This window comes from Dufourea novaeangliae, unplaced genomic scaffold, assembly GCF_001272555.1.
Source record: "Dufourea novaeangliae isolate 0120121106 unplaced genomic scaffold, ASM127255v1 scaffold64, whole genome shotgun sequence".
NCBI classification, from domain to species: domain Eukaryota; kingdom Metazoa; phylum Arthropoda; class Insecta; order Hymenoptera; family Halictidae; genus Dufourea; species Dufourea novaeangliae.
The window spans coordinates 574537-596849 of record NW_015373954.1 but is presented as its reverse complement, the minus strand read 5'-3'; the positions used below and the strand labels follow the sequence as shown (position 1 = coordinate 596849).

Genomic DNA, 22313 nt, shown 5'->3' with positions numbered 1-22313 from the left:
AAAAGAATATTACACTCTTTCGGTCATTTTTTCACCAGGAGTCAATCATAGACGCGGATACTGAGATACGAGAAGTGAAAATGGAAGTGAATTACAGGCATTACTGCGCGCTCTTTCTATCGATAATGCATTCTCCATCTGGTTCCAGGCCCACACGATGCATATACGCGTTATATGCACCATGCATAAAACTATTATGTCATAAGCTACGAGGCATAGAGGCCATTCACGAGGAGTTTACACTTGCGGGGTTTCGTTGGGAGTTCCGCGTCCACGTAGGTTGTCTTGAAACTGTACGGTTGGATTAAATGTATATACCAGCCACGCACGCAGTCTCGTCTGAGAACGTACGTATGGGAAGATGTGCAACATGAAAATTCAAACCGGGAACATTATTCCTTTACCAAGAGAAATCCACCGAAATCTGATTCAACGTGTAAGTGGACCGATACAGTCCTAATAACATTTTTAAAAAAGGGAAATATTGCTTTTTCATCCCTCAAAATTACTAGAACGAGCTTCTAAAGTTTAATCACTTACTTCTGGAACACACGGTGTATAGACACACTTCATGTAATCTAACGAAATTGTAGAAACTAAATAGGCAACCGCGACCGACTGCGTTCGAACGATCGATCAACGACTAATGGACATTTATTAATGTCCTCGAACGCGGAAAAATCCTCGACGGGAGAAAATTTCAGTTTTCGCTTATGCAACGGATTTCTTATATAACGACACAGCTGAGAGTAACGCTGGGACACAATCGTGAAAGCGTGAGAATGATTTTCTATCCTGTCCTCACCGAACAATTAGATCTATCGACATAATGAATGAAGCTGAACCTGAACGAAGAATATTCTACACCTCGGGAACGAAGCGATCCGATCTCTTCGTGGGCTCCCCCGTTCTTTTCCCATGGAATGATAATTTTGTCGTTATTAATTTACAAGTAATTATGTCAATTAGCAAGTCGAACGATTCCTACCTTGGTGTGAAGGAACGCCAACGACTTGTTCACGTTCTCGATTTTGTGTACTCGCATACGGCCATTATTGGGCTTGGCCAGTCGTTCGCCGGAAATGATCTCCAGCAGCTTCAGTAGCTTTTTACCGTCCGCAAGATCCGTGAACAGATCGTCCACTTCCATACGCGCCTGCCAAGTGAAAGTAATTGATTTAACGTATATTAACGTGAATGTCTCTATGCGACATTTTATTTTATAAGGTAATTTTGTAAACCGAAAATGTTACCTTCAAGAGGAACGAGTTGATCCATTTGGTGAACGTCTTCTTCTGTATATGCAGACGTTCCTCCTGCAGGGCCTTTATTCGGCCCTGCTCGAACTTCAGTACGTCCTCCCTCTGAGTCATTCTCTTTTGTATATCTGGACCACCCCTGTATCGGTCGGCTCTCGTGGGTGGATGGTTCGGTACGTATTCGATGTTGAAGTTCCTGTTTTGGGGTGCGGCGCCAAGCCCAGCGCCGGGCACATACTGTGCCCCTGAAAGACAAACATTTCGTGCGCGTTAGAACAGATTGCCTCCTACGGAATCGAGAAAGAGATAAACATCCGCCGACGGAAACGGAAATCGCTCTCTGCACTCGGATGAAATATGCATTTAACACCACGTGGAACATACACATTGCATTCGAGAGAGTCGAATGGGGCTTCGTTATAACATTTATAACTATTATTACCTCTAATACAGGAATTATTTTTTAGTATTGGTAAATTCAATATACTATGACCGATTCATTCGAGCGGCTATATTTTATCCGTTGCAGCAATGGACCGTGCGTTGTTATTTCTTCGAGCTTAAAGCCAGAAGAACGATGGCAGTGGCCTGGCAGAACGATGATTTGTTCGGTTCCGCAAATCATGAATATTCCCGGCAACCACCACGGCACGCCATGACGGAAGGAACAAGCGATTTATGCCCGTGTCCACGTTTATTCGGCCGTTGGTCTGCCCTTGTACGGCGGGAAAAAATTTATGACAGAGACTCTGCGCCGCGGATCGCGACAATAAACCGAGGACAATGATCCTGTCGAGTCACCGTGCCGACCAGAGCCTCGTGTGTACGTAAACCTTTTCTGCACTTGTTCTTCTTCACCCTTGTGGCGTGTTTTATCACTGTCGATGGGTGACATGTTCATTTTCTCTACGACCACGAGAAAAAACAGCGAGGAAGATTACACGAACCATGGGACAGAGGATTTAGCCAACCGTCCGAGTCGAAACGAACACAGGATTTTTAATTAATACGGAATACTTCGAGCCGGAAACTCGTTTGTAAATGCTAAGCCTTGCTTCACAAGGTGTCGCGATGTTTATCCGAATACTTTTTTCTTTTCTTTACGCCCATCGTTAATTCGCGCATGAAACCGAACTGAACGAGCAGGGACACACAGCTGATCGTAAAATGTTTTTATTCTTATTTTACAGTTACTCGAGGTATCAGAGAATTTCAAAAAACATAATATTTTCAGACGCATCCGAGATCGAAAACAGTCATCCTTTATAAATCCATCTAACAGGAAGAGTTACGGCGTGGCTCGGATTAGCGTGGCGAAGTCGAGATTACCGAACAATCCTGAAGAATTTGATTCTTTGCATTCTCGAAAAAGAGAAAATAATAGACACCAGACGAGGCAGCATTTATGATATTAAGTTATCGAGAGTATTTCGAGCTTCCGCAGTATCTGTAGGACGATAAGATATCTGGGAAAAGAACCACTTCCATGGTCCTAGGAATAGGAAAACGCCATTTGTAACAGAGGTCGTTCGTGATCACGTGTTTTCTTTGGTGCTGCCGATGATGACGTTGTTCCTATTTGTTTAAGCACAGAATACAACAATATCTCGAAAGATTGCTCAATGACGATAAGTTTCTGATAAATTGTTCGATTACAAACACGGTGGAGTATCAACGCGTGTGTAGAACTCGAGGAACGCATCGAATTCGATGTGTCCTAAAAAATATTTTTTTCATTCTTCCGATTCGTCAATCAAGACCGTATTTATTCTTATAAAATTCTCTGTACATTCTGTACACCGAGTTACGAGCATTTCAGAGGACTCCTTTAATTAATAACATACGACTGTATCACATTTCACACTTGTGGAATATCCGCTCCGGAACTCGGCTGAGCTTGTTATAGTCTCAAGGCTAACTGTACAAACGTGTTTCGCAAATTGGTTTAATAAACATTGCAAGTCGAGACCTTCTGTAAAGGTTTACACAGATGGATAAATTCGTTTCATTCTAACGTGTTTACTAAAATCCCTAACCACCACCGATCGACGGTTTCATTCCGTGAGAAAAAAACAAATGGCTGTAGACTAATTCCGCGTACAATATTGACTTTTCATTAATTACAATAAATAATACAATCGCGGCGAAACAACGCTTGGCTCGATCGAGTTATTAACGTGCGTCATTTCCATACAATTGCCACCAACTGAAACTAATAAATACTATCGTCGACTCGGAACCTGTAAGCCGCAAATATGCAATTTAAATGACACCTCGCATAATTTCGTGTGGTTACCATCAGTTTCCAGCAAATATTATCGAGTGTCCGCCGCAACAACAACGTCTAAATAATTCAAAATTATCTGAATTTTAACATTACAGCTGCATTAACATAATGAATACACTCTTACTGAATTCCCCTCGGACCGTCTGAATATTTATCCGCGTGCACAATTAGTTGTAATCACACGAATGACTGTCGGAATTATTTGCGTAGTAAAGCAAGCACGAAATTAAAGGGGAACCAGGATGACCAATATCATTTCTACGTTAAATCCAGATTGAATTTCCGTTAATTCCTGGAGAGGATAAGGTTCCACGAGGATGACGTTTCCATGCTAATGAAGAAAGATCAGGTATATACACGGTGGTTAGATCTCGTTCGCGTTCAGAAGCGTGCCGATAGACGTCCGAACCAACAGACCAACGACAAACAGGTAACACCGGAGATTTGATTAGAGTACTTAGGCGGACTCGATGGGGCCGGTCGTTCCTAAGCTGTTGGAAACCACGTAACGCGATTGTAACACGTGTGTGTACGTGTTCCTCGGTTTTCCCGAGCGTGACGAGGCCCCGCAGGCGCGTTCGCTCTTTTCGCGCAAATCACGGCTGCAAGGTGAACGTGAAAATGTATGAAATGCTCTTTCTAGGATGAAAGAGAGAGAGAGAGATCGGTAAGGTCTCTTTAGGGATTACTGGCATCTCTGTGATTGCGACGGTAGTTCACGCGTTTTCAGCTGGAGGGCCACTGGAAACGAATTGTTTCGTGCAGGTACACCAGGTGAACCAATCAATTCTATCTACAAAACGATTTAAAAATGTTTCATAGGACCACCAATCTGTGCCTGAAGTCGTAGAAGATCTCTAGAGGGTCTAGAAAAAGCAAGTAAGGGTTTACTAAGATTTTCGAGAGAATTGAACCTTCCCTAAGGGCACCAGAGACTAAAGTTATACTGGGGACGCTTCTGAAGATTGCTTAGAAGTGTCCACTGTCTAGAATAATGGACACCTGAACTGAAGACCGTACCAAAGATCCCCGAAACCTATAAGAAGTATAAGAGATCCAAATGAAAGAAGACAAAGCGAGTTTCACGTTCCTATAGATATGAAAAGATTAAAGCCACATATCTAACTAATAGAAAGAGTCACCCGTTACGTACCAAGGTCTAATTACAAGGAATGCGTGGCGGCACTTAATACTACTCAGTCTTATCTACTCGGATAAAGTCAATAAACAGGTGCGGTTCGTAGGGATTAATCTCTGTTTCCCGATGTACCAGAAAATACTTTTTTTCACACCTACACGTTGGCCATTCTACGATAAAGTTATCTAGCCTTCCAGAAACGACAACCTTCGGGCCAGTTAAAGCCAGGGGTTTAGAAAATCTCACAGAACTGTACTATCTGAAGCGTATCGATAAACTGATAGTGCGTACCGTAGTAATTTCGTGACATTATATTCTTTCGATCCCTTCACTGGACACTGGTCTGCACGATCATTACTCGTTTCGTTAAAAAATCTCTCTCGAAAAACAAAATCACAGAGGAGCGTTTAAACGTTCGCGAATGGCGACACCGGACTGATTCAGCTGTTAACCAAAGACCACTGACACACAGGCCCCTGGTGTTATCGCGTATCGCGAGAGTGTTGCGACCACCGTTCCTTCGTGTCGTTGAGCCCAAGTACAAGCGTGTATACGTGTGATGCTCTCCTCCCACCTACGCCGGGAACAGAGTTTCGCCCAGTGGCTCGTATCCATCGCGAAAAACGAAGCGTTCGTCGATGGAAGTTGGTCTGTGTGTTGGGAACGGTTAGTGTTTAGATAACTGGTCATTTGGTCATCGAGGGGACCCAAAGAACCTATTCGAATCTCCCTTTCACCGAGACATAACGCGCGAACTTCTTCGCAGAGGTTCTAACCAGGAAGAGAAACCAGCTAAGGCTCGAAGAAGTTGCTTAAAAACAAAATAATTCTCTGAACAGAACGAAATGTTACTTCATGTTTACATTGTTTTTTCCCTTTTTATATTAAGTAATAATGTATTCTGAATTTGTTCGTTGATTCAACAGAGGATCCAAGTAGCTCGACGCCTATTCACTGACAAGCTTAAATGGCGGTCGATGTATCCGTGGATGAGACACAGTGTCGAGTCCGAATCGTTTCGTAGCCGACTGTATACGAATTGTGTTTAATTACCAGTCGCGACGGTTTTATAAGAGAATGGATGCTTCTGACGTATACCGGGTTAGAATCAGATTTGCATATGTTAACTGGACGAGCCTCATAGGCGTAGGAGTGTGTTCCTAGTCTTCTTCTGAGAACGTTTCGAGGATAGAAGTCGAGTCATTCGCGGCTTTACAAGACATGATGTCAGTCACGTAGTTCTGCAAATAAATTTTTACGATATTTGTCATTGTGCGATGCAACCTGCGGATACTTGGAACTGGTAAATGGAACCGGAAACGGGAGGTCAACACGGAAACACGGTGAATGGGCTAAAGGGACCGGAGTAAAGTATACACGATTCAAAGTCAATCGATTGCGACGTGGTTGAAACGAAAATGATTTTATTTCGAATAATTTCAGAAGTTAGTATTCTGCGTTGCAAGGGCCGAGTCCACGATACTTTATCCAGCTGAACACGCAGCTTCGTATCGGTATAACATGAGAACACGACTCAGGTTGTAAAACGCAGATATACTCGGACGAGATTAATACATTGATTACCAACGAGAGAATTAAATGCGACTAAAAATAACACTGGTAGTTGGAGAATACTGGAATGCCAACAACACTTTCTCGATTCATTATGGCGTACAGTTGTTTCGCGACAGGACAGGTATCCAACTGGCTGCTAAATTACTCCAAGAATTATTATATAATTGATTATAATTAACTACGAAGCAATAGGTCCCCAAGAACTGAAATTTTCCAACTGTTAACACGTGTTCCATAATCACTTTTACAATCTTAGATGGCTAATTCACTAGGATCAGGTACAACCGATCGATTGCAAAAGAATTTCAAACTCTATCTAGATGTTGCAAACCCTTCGGAGTTTCTCTGTTTCCAGCGTGGCGCATCCACCGTACTTCCGGTAGAATCTCGGTACTTCCTATTCGGCGAGCGATTAAACGAGTTCATACGGTACCTATGCAGCCGAACCTGAACGATGAAAGTTAACAGACGGCAGTGAAAATTGTTGCCTCGAAACATTACCAAGGAAGTAATTAAAGATTTACGCGATTCGTCGCGAGATATAGCGTCATATTTGTAAATAAAATGAGCTTCCCCTAGTCCTTGGATATCTTCTTACTTTCTATCGTAGTCACATTAATTCGATTCTCCGCGGAAACCATTGTTCGATCGTATTTAATAACTATTTCGAACAAATATACGACCTCAGCTGTTATTTATGGAAATTGAATAACACTCGAGATTCACCCGAAGTATTCGCAGAAGCAAAAACGGCCGGTCACACGCACGCACACTTTATCAAAGGTGTTTGAACATCTGAGCCTTTATCGTATAAGGCAACGGTTGGTGGTGGTAGTAACGATGAATTCATAAATCATAACGTCACCGCCACTTTTACCAGATAATCGCGTCGACGAGACGTACAAAAACCTTTTGACGTAATCGACGGCCACCTCGCCTTCGGGACACGGTATATTCCCTCCGTGCGGGAACAATAACCAATATCGGTATCAGGCAGGGGAGGAGTACAAGTGAATCAAGATATTCTGATCCGCCATGATGAATGGTCGAGGAACCATTAGTCTTGTGCCGTTTCTTAGGCGTTGTATGTAGCTTACGAACAGCAAATGGCAACAATCGCTGGGCCATTGTGTACAGACGTCTTTCTCAGGAAGTAGGTAATCCTTTGTGATTGATCTGAACAGAATGGAATGCGAAACGTCACTGTATTGCTGTTTTTATCGTTCTATACATTGAACGAAGAGGACAAATTCTTCGACAATCAGAATGGAAACGCTTCAATAGTCAAAGGATGTCTTGCTGGGAAGAAAGGACAATTTCTAAAAGCTTGTTAAGAGGTTAAAGAAGGGTTCGAGGACAGGAAGAACGAAATTACTCCGGAAATACGCTGAACGCGCCGGAAGGGCTGAGACAGAGTGGAAGACCGTCGTGGAACCAGGTGAAATCCGAACCGTATTATGATCGAGGCGCGTCCTGAACCGGCTCGAAAGGGACACCACCTACTATTGACACTGATAGCCCGAGCAAACGTTCGTCCGGCGTGGCGACCGAGAAAAAATGGATGCGACAAGGCCTGGACAAGTTCAAATGATATGACGACACGCCTATATTTGGTTCGCTGACTGTCGTTTTACAATGGCAAACGCGTGTATACCGACTTCTTCTTTTCAGTGGCACTTGTCCCCACGAAGTTCCCTTTAATTCCAGCCTTTCATTCCACCAATTACAGCCTGCGCATTCGTCATTCACACACTCGCGAAATCTCGCAATTCTCAAATATCTACACGGTTTTGAAAAAATCTAGACGGTTTGGAATATTCGATTTTTAATGTTCCCTACGGTTTTACCACTTTCTTCCGCGTTTCCAAACGTGTAATTAACGCTTCCCGTGTGAATCGACGTTCGTTGATTAACGAAATTCACCGAAGGAGAGCGTAATCTTTTGACGGTAGCATGCTACGACCCCTTCATTCACCTGGGCTAACAGTTCCTGGCCGGAAATGTTTCTTCCTTATGGGAAGTGGAACAGTGCCGACACTATGTGAATGAATCCAAGAAACCGAAACGTGTAGCGTGCTCGCGAATTCTAGCGGTAACAAAATTTTCATTCATGAAAGTATTCGTTCTTTATGCCGAAGATCGATCTAAATAGAAATGAAGGATAAAAACGTTCGAAACAGAAATGAAATAGTAGACGCAGAAGAGAACAATATAATAGGTAATGTCAGATAATTTAAATTATTAATATTCCTAGTGTACTTATAGGAATGAAATCACCGGTCGATATTTCATCGAATCGTGACCTCATTAATCATTAATCGAATTGAGTCATACCGTTGATAAGCAGCTTCATTATAAACAGAGTGGATAAAATGTACATAAATATTTTGAATCTATGCAGACCTTGGTTATCGTGTTATTATTCTTTCTAGAGCCAATTACTGAAACTCCCGATTTAGAAGTGATCACGATAGACTGCTTGAGTCACGTATAACCATTTCGCGAAAAAGTCCACAACAACGTTTCGCTTTATCGTTAAGATTCAAGAACACAATATTCACGTAACTGTAAAACGAGACCATCGTGTTTGCGAGCCTGTAATCTATTTATCCGGAGGTCGGTTCGTTAATCCAAATGACATCACTGGTTTCTCGGCAGTTTTATGTCGATTTCTCGGTATCGTTAAATCCTAAGCTCGACGAAACAAATATGGCGGGCGAGTTGGATGACTTCCGGTTCACGACCCTCTGCATGTTCATCGAATCGTCCGCCTTCAATCTTACAGTTGTATCTAAATACTATCTCCATTTTTCCTATTATTATTACATGATCCTAAACTGACAATATCCAGTTCGACGATCTACGTTTGCACAAGAATCATCGTATTCGTTACGAGACCCCGTCGAGTGACTCACGCGATTTCCTGCGGACGTTAATTGTAAAATTGTAACTTTCGCGAAACGGATTGGGCAATCAGAGTTAAATTATGCAATGAATTATCCACGTTACCGATCTCACGGAACCAAGGACCAGATAAAGATATTGTTTTTGCGAACGCTTCATTAAACTAGTCTTCTTGGGTCAGGGGATGCAATTCTCTGGGTCACGGTGATTTTACCAACCGGAGGGTAGTTAATCGGCGATGTTCAATTAACCAGAGATCTTCAAAATCTCGAAACACAATGGTTCTAGTTTGACGCATAGACAACGCTAATTAATGTCATGCTACGATCAATGGGATGTTTTTTTTTTGCATATGATTCCATATGTTCCAGATGAACAATGTAGAACACGTTCGATGTCAACGGGTTACGAGGGGCGTGACTGAATGAAATTTATTGTGTTACGGAAAATACTTACAAGACGGCTATCTGTTTCACGCTATCTACTAGCTCGCATTCTAATCTACAGGGGAACGCGTAGTTTGCGGTGTCTTTTGTAAGACCCGCGGCGTTAATAACTACCGCTACTCCCACGCGCTACATTAAGTCCCATCGTTCTTGAATTTGCCCCTCAAATGTGCTGGGAAAGACACGCACAACAACGATATGAATACAATAGGCCAGGACGATCATGTGAACGCGCTGAAAGTAGGTGATTTGAATTTCGATGAGTGGACAGTCTTTTTGAACAAAGATATCGATCGTGTATACTACTTATAAAGACCTGTTGAAAGGATTAATATTCACTAATCACTGATTAATTAATAATCAATTGTATAAATTTACATAAGTTAAAAACGCAAGAATATATATGTATATATATATTTTTTTTAATTACCAGGCCTGGTACATCATGAAAACTACAACTATGTTGTGTACCACTACAAAGTTCTTAATAATAAACTTTGCATTAAATATTAATGAATTGATACCCATGTACTCTTGATGATGGTTTCAAATGGGAATACCAGATGCCACTAGCAGCGAGATGTTTCTCCTCTTTCGGTCAGCGGTTAGATGACATTTACCGTGTGAATTTAACAGTAATCGATCCGTAAATGTGACTACGGATCTTGTAAGGTAAGCCGGAAGTAACCAACTGTCGTTTCGATAAATTCTACATACGTTTCATTCTTGTATAGAACGTTAATCATGACAGAACTCGATCCCATAACCTATAAAACAAAGATTTGTTTGTCAATACGGTGACAAAAAAGTACTGCTCTTTAAAAACTAAGAAAATGTTAGGTATATGTAGATATCAGCCGAAAAATAGCAAAATACATAATAATATCACTTATCGAAGAATATTGTGGATTCTTTACACAAAAATGAATATCTTCCTATTTTTAAAAAGAAATTATTAATTTTGTAATTAATATTACAATATAATATTTCCATAGAGTGTATTGTGATTCTTTGAATTCAAATTAATTAAATTTATTTATGTTCACAAACCAGACATTTTTTTATGGACACATTGCAATTCTATTTTTTATTTCAGGGAAGATCATTCCTTGTTAGATAGATGACAATGTGATTAATTGGTGTATTCCAAGTAGGGATATCACAACTGGGTCATGATCATCTAAAAATAGTTCTCTATGCTTGCTCATTGCAGAGTACTGGAATGTTTGTTACAGGGTATCGTTGTGTTCTACAAGTGTCTAGGCATGTCAGGGAAGAGGAAAAAAGTTACACTGACAATACAGAAGAAGCTAGAAGCCCTATTTAGGATTGACAAAGGTGAGGCATTGAAAAGTGTTGCTACCGACTTGGGAGTGGGCACATCCACTGTTTCTGACTGGAAGAAGAACAGAAAGGAAATTGAGGACTTCTGTGCTAAGATAGTATCTAGGGACTGCTTGGGCCATAGGGAAACTATCAAGAAAGCAAAAAATGTAACACTGGATGATGCTTTATACGTATGGTATATTCAAGAACGTGAAAATGGTACAGCTGTATCTGGACCGATACTGAGGAAAAAAGCTCTCAGCCTTAATAAAAAGTTAGCTGGTGACCCTACCTTTACAGCAAGTGTAGGCTGGCTAGGGAGATGGAAAGCACGCCATGGGATAAAATTCAATCTTTCTAGTGAATCTTTTCTGAGGAATTCTACTCCCAATGACAATACGGATCATCATTTACTACTGGAAGATGACCTTGTAACAGTGTGTTTGTCAACACAAGATGATGATGATGATGATGATGACGACGACGATGACGACGATGATGACGACGATGATGATGATAATGATGATGAGGAAATACAAAATTCTCTAGACAACAGGTGTCACAACAATTCAACCAGCTTGAACCATGCAGAGGCTGTAGATATGTTAGACAAGTTAATGACATACTTAGAGGACCAAGATGATACTTTACAACATGAACTAATAACTCTAAAACAATTATATGATCGTGCAACAAAAAAGTGTCTACTGACTTTGAAACAGGAAGATACTAGTGACTTTATCAAATAATATTGTACAATATAGAGTTACAAATTGTGTGATCTTCTAATCACTCAATTGGACGGTGTAAATAATTTATGTAAATATACAATATTTTTCTACACTTCTATGATAATTATATTACGTATTGATACCAGAATATATTAAGTACAGCTTTTACTAATCACAGTCCCGTGTACATACGGCATATCGAAAAAAAGATGCATTCATTTATTCTATTTTAAAACTTAGTAAATACCCGGTCGGTATTCTACATCCATCCGTTTAATCTGTTTTATGTAATAGAGCCATTTTCAATAAGCCGATGAATCATTTGATGACCGTCGTCCAATTACATACCCTGCCAATAAGCTGGTTAATTTAATAGAATGTCAGGGTGAATATCCTCTCCCGGGCAAGCTACAAGATCCTCACCCGGGGGATGCACGGATATCCTGGGAATCAAGGCGATTCCAATTTCCGCTTCGTCGCTCTGATTCGCTTGGCGAACCTTAAAACGTCTTCCTCTAACGGACCATTGAATTTCAGCAAAATTATGCGCGTTTAGGAGCGAAGAAAAGCCGTCATCGATAGAATCAACCGTTAGGATCTTGCAGATATACGGATTCCGGGGCTTTTTCAAGCGTGAACGCAATCGCTACATCATTTGAATTCGATTGGGTAAGTTTTCACGATTGTTTCATGGATTGCACAATAAGATCCATGTGTAGCATCTCGACATGTGTACAACAGGTCATTGCGAAGAAGTATTTTTTCTGTAGACTAAAGACGTTACTGATAATGATAATGGAATACACTAATAAATTTCTTTATCAGGACTTAATGGTAATAAATTCTGGCTAACTACATAGCAGAATACATTTGGCTCGTAAGTTTGGCCCATACTTGCAGCATGGCTTTCTAAATGAACTGGAGAATTCCCATCCAGCATCGAAACGAAATTCACGCAAGGTGAAATGAACGGTGAAACATGAAATGAGACTTGAGTATATAATTTTTCTATTTAATCACGGCCAAGGTACACGGAATGTTAATGAATCGTTTCATCATTCGAGGAGTGAGGGGGAGTTCTCGTGTGATTGAACAACGATTGATGACAGAATGCAAGAAAATATCTATCAAATCGGTGCAATCAACCAGCTATAGCAATACAGCTTTTTCAAGTACCTATTTTGAATCGAATGCAAGCCCATTATTTTTCTGGTCTTATCATACTTATCTCTCGAGTTTCTATCTAAAGGAGCGTTTGAATAATGACTTCACGCTAACACAAGCCAGAAAGCCGCGATAGGACTGCTATACCGAATACTATTTACTCCTTTATCTAATCGTCATTCCTGCATTAATTACACGGAATCTTGAACGACGCAGCCACCTATTCATTTATCCAGCGTTCCCTTTCGATTCTCTTTTTATCTCCTATGGTTGTTTATTTCAGTCTCTGCGGATTCACCGAAGAAAAGGGCGAATTCCGAAGAATGACCCATTTCGCGAAACGTTCGAGGAAAAAGGAGCCCACGAAGAAATTCGTAACTCTAATTTTAGAACAGGCCTCTAATGCATTCGGCAATGATCCCTGTGACGTCAGACGCGTGTAGAAAGTTGACAAGAAAAATCTACATTCCTGCATGCGTTCCGACAGTTTTACATTCACCGTCGTCCGGCCGGCACGGCGTCTACTAGAAGAGAGCCACGGGGCGCCGCGTGTATGCGCCAGATACGAGCCCGTTTCTTCTTCATATCGTATTCCGTCAACGTGTACCGGAGGGGTCACGTATGCGGGACCAACAACTAATTACGATGATGAGATGTCGTTAGAGATCCACGACGAAAGTCCGTCTCATAACTCTTGTCCTAACACCTCCTCCCCCATTTCATCTTTAGGGTTTCGATTCTCATTATACATACTTCGGACAAACACTTCAAGCGGGCTGAAACTGAGGTGACGGACCAGTCAACCTGGATCAAAATACGGGATATTCAAGAGTTTGTTTCGCCAAGGTCATCTCAAGGTTCCAACTTTCCGCTCGTCGACGAGTGTCCTAACGTTAAAATGCTTTGGAACAGGTTCACCATAATGTCGACACGGAATCGACACAATAAAAGATTGCACCGCGAGGATTTTCCCTGTGGACGTTCGTATAAATACACGATTGACGGAACGCGCGCGCGGGAGTACGAGCGCCAAGCCTTGAAGTCTGTAACCGGAGTCGCTCGTTCGCTTGTCTTGGGTTCCAGGACTCGCCAAGGATCTTTCTCTCCTTCTCTCTCTTTTCCTCGTTCTCCGGCCTGGTCTCCGCGTACCAATGGTGAAAGAAGAGGGGGCTCTCTCTCTCGAGAGCGGTCCAACAACTCCCCAGAAAACGTGATCGCGTCCGCGCGCGCACGCATCGGAAACGTACGTTTCGCTGGTAGTACTACAACTAACGTTGCCTAGCGATGGAACTGACAAATGTAGCCTCGCGGTACGGAACCGGCAACGCGATTATAGAGAGCAATAGACACTGATTCAATGTCCGCCTACGGGAACTTAGCTCCATGGGATATTATAGATATCAGTGTGACTGTGAAGGGGTCAAAACAGCACGACTACATGGATGGAATGATCTTGCTCCGAGTCTTGTGCATATCCAACAGACGTTAAGACAAAAGGAAGCTGTCGGGCGAAGAAACGTGATACCAGCGGGATTTTCCTCTCAATTTCATTGACCTTTCAGAAGCTTGCGAACTTGAGCATAATCTGAATCGGGCAAGTTTAAAAAGATCGATCCCATCGCTACTTCACGCACACACAACTTTCGCCCACGAGACGGCAAGGGACGCGCATCGAAAGGCATCGGTGTAGTGTGTGGAGCGGCGACGCCGGGAAGGAGAGGGTTGACGGGTAGGGGCAAGAAAAACGGCGCGAGAAAGGGAGAAAAGAGAGACGTCGTACACGAGGAGGGAGCGAGAAAGAGGGGAAAAAACGACGTCCATTGAGAATTACGGTATTCCGTCGAGTAGAGGAACGGGGTCCAGCCAGGTCTGGGGGCCTCATTAGAAACTCGAGGCAGCGGCGCGCGCGCACGCGTAATATTATTTCCTCGTGGAACGCGGGGGCTAAGGCCGATCAAATGCCGGGTACCGTTCGGGAAAGGATCGAAGTCCGCTCCAATTTCACGTGCAACAGACGCCAGCGCGCCGTTATAATCGCCACACTCGCGAGGAACCCGTTCCGATCGCGTAGAGAAAATTGAAAACTTCCCCTTTTCCAGTTGTCGCGCGCGATCTTTTATCAGACGACTCCCTTCCGCGAGGAATTCTGATCTCGTAATTAAACGACGCCTGATGTTCCCCCTACCATCCTGTCCTCGGACGTTTGAAACGATTTTGGACAACAATGTTTCCGAAGACTTTGTTGTCGAGAAAATTTGGACTAAATGTTCACGGTGGTACGTCCACATCTGGATCACGAATGTATTCAGTTTCCAAACAGTGTTACGAATATTCTATTAACCTGACATGCACCAATTAGCCAGATTTACTAGAAAGCGTTTGTTATCGTATGTTACTATACAGATTGACTGGAAGAAGTTCTATACAAACAACAAGAATAGCTTTCGAAGCAATACACAATATGTGATTAGTAATTACGTACTCTATATAAGACAAACAACGATAAATGCTTCCAAGTAAAAATTCTCAAGAAGAATGCTTGAATGCCAGAGAATCTACAGTCGACAGAAATATTTAAAACTGTCGTTCGCTTTTTTTTGCACGACCTTCCAGGTATCGAAGGCGACCCTTCGTTTTTTCCCATCTGTCCCTACTTTCCTAGCTCGAGCAAGCAGTCTCAACATTCTCGAAAATATTTCAAAACTGTGCCGACAGAGTACAATTTGTTGCACGTTAATATGTATTATTACGTTGTTGGCTAATTCAAAACAATGCACAATTGGAATGCGGACAACAATTTGTCCTCTGGACATGCCCGCAAAAAAGAACATTACCAACTGTACCAAAACACGCGCGCAAGGACGTAAGACGCATTTTCAAGGAAGAGAATTTGAATGAACACGACACACTTGCTAATCTTACAGAGATCTGCCTTTCTCAACGGACCTGGCAAGTTCGTGCAGAATTTTTCCGTCCTGTCGAAACGAAGCCTGATAGGACTCTCTCGTACGTGGTTAATTTTTCTCTGAATTTGAAATAGGAGATCAGTAGATCTTTCGTATGAAATATCCCACGTGACCCATCGACCTTTTGCGCGCGTAAACTTTCCGTTTATCGAGCGGACCATTTGTGGACGATAAACAAACATGTAAGCGTTCGATCCATGGGACTTCTTTTTCTCACAAGCATGCATATCGTACGAAATTATCATTTAACTTCGTTCTATTACGGGATGACTAAGAGTTACATTCGATCGTAATACCAACCGTGATCGAACGCGCAAAGTGGCTAATTGATTCGGAGAACCAGTGACAAATTCCAATGCATACCTATTCGCCGTATGTACGAAGCTTATCCGAAAACTGAAGCGGGCTCCCGCTGCAATCCACACACTGTGTTAAACACTATCGAAACACACTGAATCCACAAAAATGCATACTCTGTTCTCGGTTCAATATAATGTATTCGTCCCTTGATACGAGTCTGATAAACACAGGTACACACACGGTGACCGGACGATACAACGCACGCGTTCTAACTGCGTCGGAGCGGTGGTAGCGTGTAGCGCAAACCGTACCGAGTGTAGAGGCTGCGCCAATGCGTTTGCGGCGTTCGAACTCCGAGCGATTCTTCGTCTTGATCCCCTCCAGCCATTCCATTCGCGGATTCAGCGGCATTCTTCCCACTCCCTTTACTTCAGTCGGTCTGACCATCTGTTGAAGATCTTGAAGACATTAGTGCTATCTATGAAGATACAGTTGTACTTACTTAATCTATGCTGCAGTCGTTTTATCCATGTTTTAACAGTTATTACCATAGACATATATAATAGACTGCGCAGTTTTATGGTAGGGCTGAAGTCTAGACCGAAGGACAGAAGTAGAAACGGAGTAGCTCTCTTGCTCTACACAACCGGCTGAAACCCCTGACCAACAGCCCAATTAGAAAGAAAAACGGCTGCTCCAGCTATTACCCTCTCTTTCTTGTGTCAACTTCAGCCCTACCATTCTTGACCAAGTATTCAGTTTGAAGCTGAAAGAACGTAGATTAATCTCCTGTCATTGAAAATAACAATAAACGACCAGAACACTGTTAAAATCGCATTTAATCGCGGAATACCACTATTTTTTTGACCGGTGGCGCCACCCGTGGCAATTCGCTGAAACTGCTAGCCAAATTATACCGACAGGTGAGTGAAAATTCCTAGTGATGGAAAAATGCAAATATCTCAGTAATTAAGTGCTCAAAGTAAAGATTGTTAGTTTCAAATTATTCCACACGATTCAATGCATCGACCGAATGCAGCAGAACCCCATAATTAGGCAAATTATTTCTATCAGTGTTGATATGTACCTTTGTAGTGTTGACAGAAATAATTCTCCCGATTATGAAGTTCTGCGATATTGGTTCGATGCATGGGATAGTCAGGAGTAATTCGAGACTAACTGCGTTCATTTTAAGCGCCTAATTACTGAGATATTCGCAGTTTTCCATCATTAGGAATTTTCACTCACCTGTCGGTATGATTTGGCTAGCAGTTTGAGCGAATTGCCACGGGTGGCGCCACCAGTCGAAAAAATAGTGGTATTCCGCGAATAAATGCGATTTTAACAGTGTTCTGGTTGTTTATTGTTATTGTCAATAACAGGGGATTAATCTACGTTCTTTCAGCTTCAAATTTAATGCTTGGTCAAGACGAAAGCTGTCAGTATAACGTTGAAAGAGTTGTTCAAAGTGAACTGAACGGGGTACCCATGACGAGACACAGTGTCAACCGTTACAAACAAATGTGATTTTTACAATGTTCTTGTAATTACTGGTTCTCAGCCGTTAGAGAGTACTAATCTACGTTCTTTAAATTTCGACTCTAATGCGTGACGAAGAAAAATGATGCCCGTTCAGCAGTGTAAATGCGATCGAAATCTGTTGCAATTAGGGTTGCTGCTTCATAAGGGTCTGCGTTAATACAGGCATAAATAATTTGCATAATTCTGAGGTTCTGCAGTACTGGATCCATGCATTAAGTACTCAGGAATAATAAGATGAAAGGTCTACGTATGTATGTAAGTACATACGTATATTTTCTTTTACGTGGTCGGTAATACTAGCGTGGAACCAAAATGGGTAGATTCCTATTATTATGCCAGAATTGGCCGCTTGGTGCTGCACTTGCCCGGAAACAACGAATTCCCGGGCGTGAGCATTCTCATTTCCTCTCTGTTTAATGTTATAATATTAAATAATAATAAAAAAATGCAAAACAAGCGATTATTGATAAAGAATACTTAATCGGAAGTATTCCAGAGAACCTAACATCATTTATAAAAGTTTGCAATTATAAGACAAAAAAACCTCATCTCGTCTTCTGAGTCGTGTTGTGCCATGCGGGGTGGGAGATTCTATATATTTATATATACAATATACACGAAGAACGTATAACCTTTTAATAAGAAATTTATGTATGTAAATAATTTTAATTCAAATGTAAATATACGATGGCTGATACAGAAGTACTTAGCAATGTTATATCTGTAATTGATAATAATACTAAAAAACCGGAACAATTTTTAAGGTATATATTTTTTCTATATTTCCTATTGTTTTAACCTGCTGTAACACATCGTGAACAGTAGAATAACAGCATAATTTATTAATTTTCTAGTATACAAAACAAAGCAGCGTTAGATTTTAAAAATTCAATAAAATGCTTGTACGACTTCACAAAAGAACAGTCAGGCAGAAATACAAATGCTCTGCCAGAGCTCGTAACAGAAGGTTTTGACGAAGAACAGATCTGGCAGCAGTTGGAGTTGCAAAATGAAGGTGAACTGGTACACTTCATAACTGGTGTTTCGAGAGTTTTAACTGAAAATAAAAAGTTAACAATACCAATTAGTGCAACAAAACCAGAAATGGTACAAAGTACTGAAGAAATAGTGTCAGATGATAAAGATAATGTAGAAGAAGAAAATGTCTCTGAAGAAGATGATTCAGAAGATGAAATAGCACCAAAAAGTCCTTTGAAGAAACAGAAAAAGAAATCATCTATAGTGGATGACAAATTCTTTAAATTACAGGAACTGGATGAGTATTTGACCAAAGAAGAGAAGAAAGAGAAACAAATTGTAAAAGATGAACAGGGATCTGATGAGGAATCTGTGGATTTGTTTAATAATTATTCTGATAACGATGAAGGTGACAGTGGAGAAAAGAAACTATTGAAATATGCAGACTTCTTTGACAGTCCACAAAGTGAAGATGAGGATGCTAATAATTCCATGCGGCATAAGGATATTAATAATAAAGACATAGATAACAATTCATTACATGATGATTCAGACAACGCAATGGACACAGATGACGAACAGAATGAGCGAAAGTCTTCCCAGAAAAAAGTTACTTTCAATCTCACGAATGATTCAGATGATACAGACAGTTTAGAAAATAGAATGGTTAGTAGGAAAGAAGAAACAGAAGTTAAATCTGCCCTAGAAACTCGTCAGGAACGATTAAACAAGAGAATTCAAGAGCTAGAAGAAGCAGCACTTGCAGAGAAACCATGGCAGCTTAAGGGTGAAGTAGGTGCTGCTAACAGGCCACAGAATTCATTACTGGAAGAGTTTGTTGAATTTGATATCACAACAAGACCTCCTCCAGTTATAACTGAACAAACTACAGTAAAGTTGGAAGATATAATTAAACAAAGAATAAAAGATAAAGCTTGGGATGACGTTGAAAAGAAGTTTAAACCAGTGGAAACTCCAATGGAGTACAAAAAAAAGTTGATTCTGGATCAAGAAAAAAGTAAAGAAAGTTTGTCTCAAATTTATGAGAATGAATATCTTAAACAGAAACAAGCACTAAATCCAGATAGTGAGGAAAAGGAGGAAGAGGAACCAAAGTTGCACATAGAAATTCGAGAAATGATGCATTCTGTGTTCTTAAAATTAGATGCCTTGTCCAACTTCCATTACACTCCAAAACCAGTAGGATAATTAGAAACATTAATACATTTTTTTCATACTGTAGTCATTCATAAGTTTTCAACATTTATGCATTTGTTACAGGCTAAACCAGAAATTAAGGTTGTCACTAACATTCCTGCAATTAATATGGAGGAAGTAGCACCATTAGCAACCAGTGATGCTGCTTTATTGGCCCCAGAAGAAATCAAAGGTGTGTATTTTACTAGCCGTAGTACTGTTCAAATTGTACAAACGAATAAGCATATTTTTGTTTTTTAATAGAAAAACAACGAGGCGATCTTATTGGTAAAGGAGAAAGAACGAAGACGGACATGAAACGAGAACGAAGGCACAAAAAGATGAGACAGCGTGCTCGACAAGAAGCCATGGAAAAGAAGGAGAAACAGAACGCGTTGAAACCGGGAATAGAAAAGAAATACAAGAAAGGCAAAACCTTGAAAGAATTGGCTAAGAAGCTGAGCAATAGTCGAAACGTTATAAAAATGGACGAAACGGGACAAAAGGTTCCGAAGTCGTCAACTGCGTTCTTCAATCAGTTGCAGGACCAGGTGAAAGGTCACATTAAATCGAAGATTAGCGCAAATTCGAAGAAGAAACGGAAAGATGCTGTGTCTGCAATAAAATTGAAGTTATAATTTTTGTATAGAATTTTTTACATACAAAAGATCGCGATTATACACATTCATGTCAAACTGTATATACCTTGAACCGAATTCCATGATATATTAAGTTTCGTGAAACAATAAAGGGTTGAATAATTATTCCAGTTTTCCAACACGAACGTGGACTTTATATTACCAATTGTTCCGTGATCCATACAACTTTTATATTCATGTAATATAATAAGCGCACTGGCGGAATCTATAAATAGTTTTATTTTATACGAGCACATATCTTCTTTTTTAAATAATTGCATTGCAATATAAATTTCAAATAACTCTCTTTTGCACAAAATTGAGGTCTTGAGGGCTAATTGATCTTGTAAAGGAGAATAATTGCAAATGGCAAAGGATAAAGTATCTCGAATTTTTTTGTAGATACGATTTACAATTTAATCAATTATTTGTATGTACATATTGATATATTCATCAATATGCTAATTATTGTCCGAGCAATACTATTGAAGGTACTTTTGACACAGGATGATTAAAAAGAATTCTGCGCGTAATGTATATTTTGTATATATTAGTGAAAAATGTTCCCAATTCATCATGATATGCTGCAATTTTTTCCTTCGATCTTGCTTATAAGAATTTCCTAGACATGTACAAATGCACTAAATCACACATGGTTACTTATAAATGCAATTATTCGTATGTGTAACATTATCTATATTTTTCTTTAGGAATATCTAAAAATGGTGTCTTGCACAGAGAAGCAAAAGTGGATTACATAATATTTTTTGTACATCATCGAATTCAAACAATCTTTTTTTGTCCATCGAGTGTCGATCCTTAAGATTGCACTGTTTATAATTACAAAGATCTAAATTAAAATAATTAAGCTAACCTTAGAAATCTAACGATAAGCTGGTATTAAAATTACCGTGATTTGTGTAGATTTGATTGAGAAGTTTTAAAAATACCTTTTCCATCCTTAATTTTTAGAATGTATCTCATGATTTTTAGTATTTTTTTTCAAAATGCTTTTGTATTTTATTCGTCTTTAAATAAAATTGCGAATATTATGCCATATTACTTATTAATAAGCACAGATGCGACGTTAAAATCCTATAACAATGTAAATATATTAGCAATCGTACATGATACACGCAGTCCGATATTATTTCGTTTGAAATATTAATGAAGCGTCACTTTCCGAACAATTACAAATCTCACACGCATTTTCTGTTTTATTCCAAAATTTATACATACTTACATCCATTAACAATAGCTCCGTGAAACTCAAGTCCTCGTGATCTCATCGTTCTTGGTTTCCATGTACAATTTAAATATAACTTACCTACACAATTGCGTTTATTTATTTAAAATTAGAACGAGGAGAGTTCAAAGTTTAATCTCCAATTTACAATATCCCCTTTAAGTATGTTTTCCTTACTCTCTGAAGTCAAATCAACAAAGGAAAGTAATAAAAAAAAAAAGAATGATTTTACACTTCTTCATTCAACGTGATCCTTAATCGCAAAAAAAAACACATACTTAAAAATTAAATCAGATCTCTCTTTTGAACAGTCCTCGTATGTTAATTATCATATCAAATCCTAAAATTTGTGTATTTTTAAAAAGCTTCCTAAGTTTCTAAGCCTTGTCCACTGATTCATCTGTGCGTATTATAAGTGACCATTTTTCATTTCTTTTTTTTCGAGTTATAAGTTTTATGGCACTTTCGCAAAATGATAGTCATCAATTTTTGACAAATCGTCCAAACGACTCATACGATCTTTAAAATCGTACTCTTTGATGCAATCAAAAGAAACTTCTCATAATAGAAACACTAACCGATGAAGTTAGGTCATCCTAACTTCAACGTCAATTCG

The 22313-nt window shown here is 40.1% G+C and overlaps 3 protein-coding genes across 5 annotated transcripts in view; 2 read left to right on the top strand and 1 right to left on the bottom strand.

Annotated features, from left to right (window-relative positions):
• The window catches only part of LOC107186309 (spectrin beta chain, non-erythrocytic 5), a 24319-nt gene extending 22819 nt beyond the window's left edge, over positions 1 to 1500 (bottom strand). For 2 of the 3 annotated variants that reach the window (XM_015574145.1, XM_015574144.1), the window contains exons 1-2: positions 1254 to 1446; positions 989 to 1156 (exon numbers count right to left, since the gene is read on the bottom strand). In XM_015574145.1, coding sequence (XP_015429631.1) covers positions 989 to 1156; positions 1254 to 1373 — 288 coding nt within the window. In that variant the 5' untranslated portion in view covers positions 1374 to 1446. Of the gene's footprint in view, positions 1 to 988; positions 1157 to 1253 lie in introns of all 3 variants that reach the window. The other variant, XM_015574146.1, reaches the window with a different exon arrangement.
• Positions 1501 to 10874: 9374 nt separating this feature from the next.
• On the top strand, positions 10875 to 11684 carry LOC107186311 (jerky protein homolog-like). The gene has a single exon (XM_015574147.1). The coding sequence runs from the start codon at positions 10875 to 10877 to the stop codon at positions 11682 to 11684; it is 810 nt and encodes a 269-aa protein (XP_015429633.1).
• Positions 11685 to 18175: 6491 nt separating this feature from the next.
• Positions 18176 to 20698, top strand: LOC107186267 (U3 small nucleolar ribonucleoprotein protein MPP10). Its single transcript, XM_015574099.1, has 4 exons — positions 18176 to 18402; positions 18493 to 19816; positions 19898 to 20006; positions 20078 to 20698. Exons 1-4 carry the CDS (start codon positions 18326 to 18328, stop codon positions 20449 to 20451), a joined length of 1884 nt encoding a protein of 627 aa, XP_015429585.1. The 5' UTR covers positions 18176 to 18325; the 3' UTR covers positions 20452 to 20698.
• The last annotated feature ends 1615 nt before the right edge of the window (positions 20699 to 22313 follow it).

What these genes read in the sequence shown, in the direction of transcription:
- LOC107186267 (XM_015574099.1), top strand. Translation starts at nt 18,326, where the DNA reads ATGGCTGATACAGAAGTACTTAGCAATGTTATATCTGTAATTGATAAT. An exon ending in AAACCGGAACAATTTTTAAG is followed by an intron (nt 18,403 to 18,492) that starts GTATATATTTTT and finishes TTAATTTTCTAG; the next exon opens with TATACAAAACAAAGCAGCGT. An exon ending in GGCCCCAGAAGAAATCAAAG is followed by an intron (nt 20,007 to 20,077) that starts GTGTGTATTTTA and finishes GTTTTTTAATAG; the next exon opens with AAAAACAACGAGGCGATCTT.
- LOC107186311 (XM_015574147.1), top strand. Translation starts at nt 10,875, where the DNA reads ATGTCAGGGAAGAGGAAAAAAGTTACACTGACAATACAGAAGAAGCTA.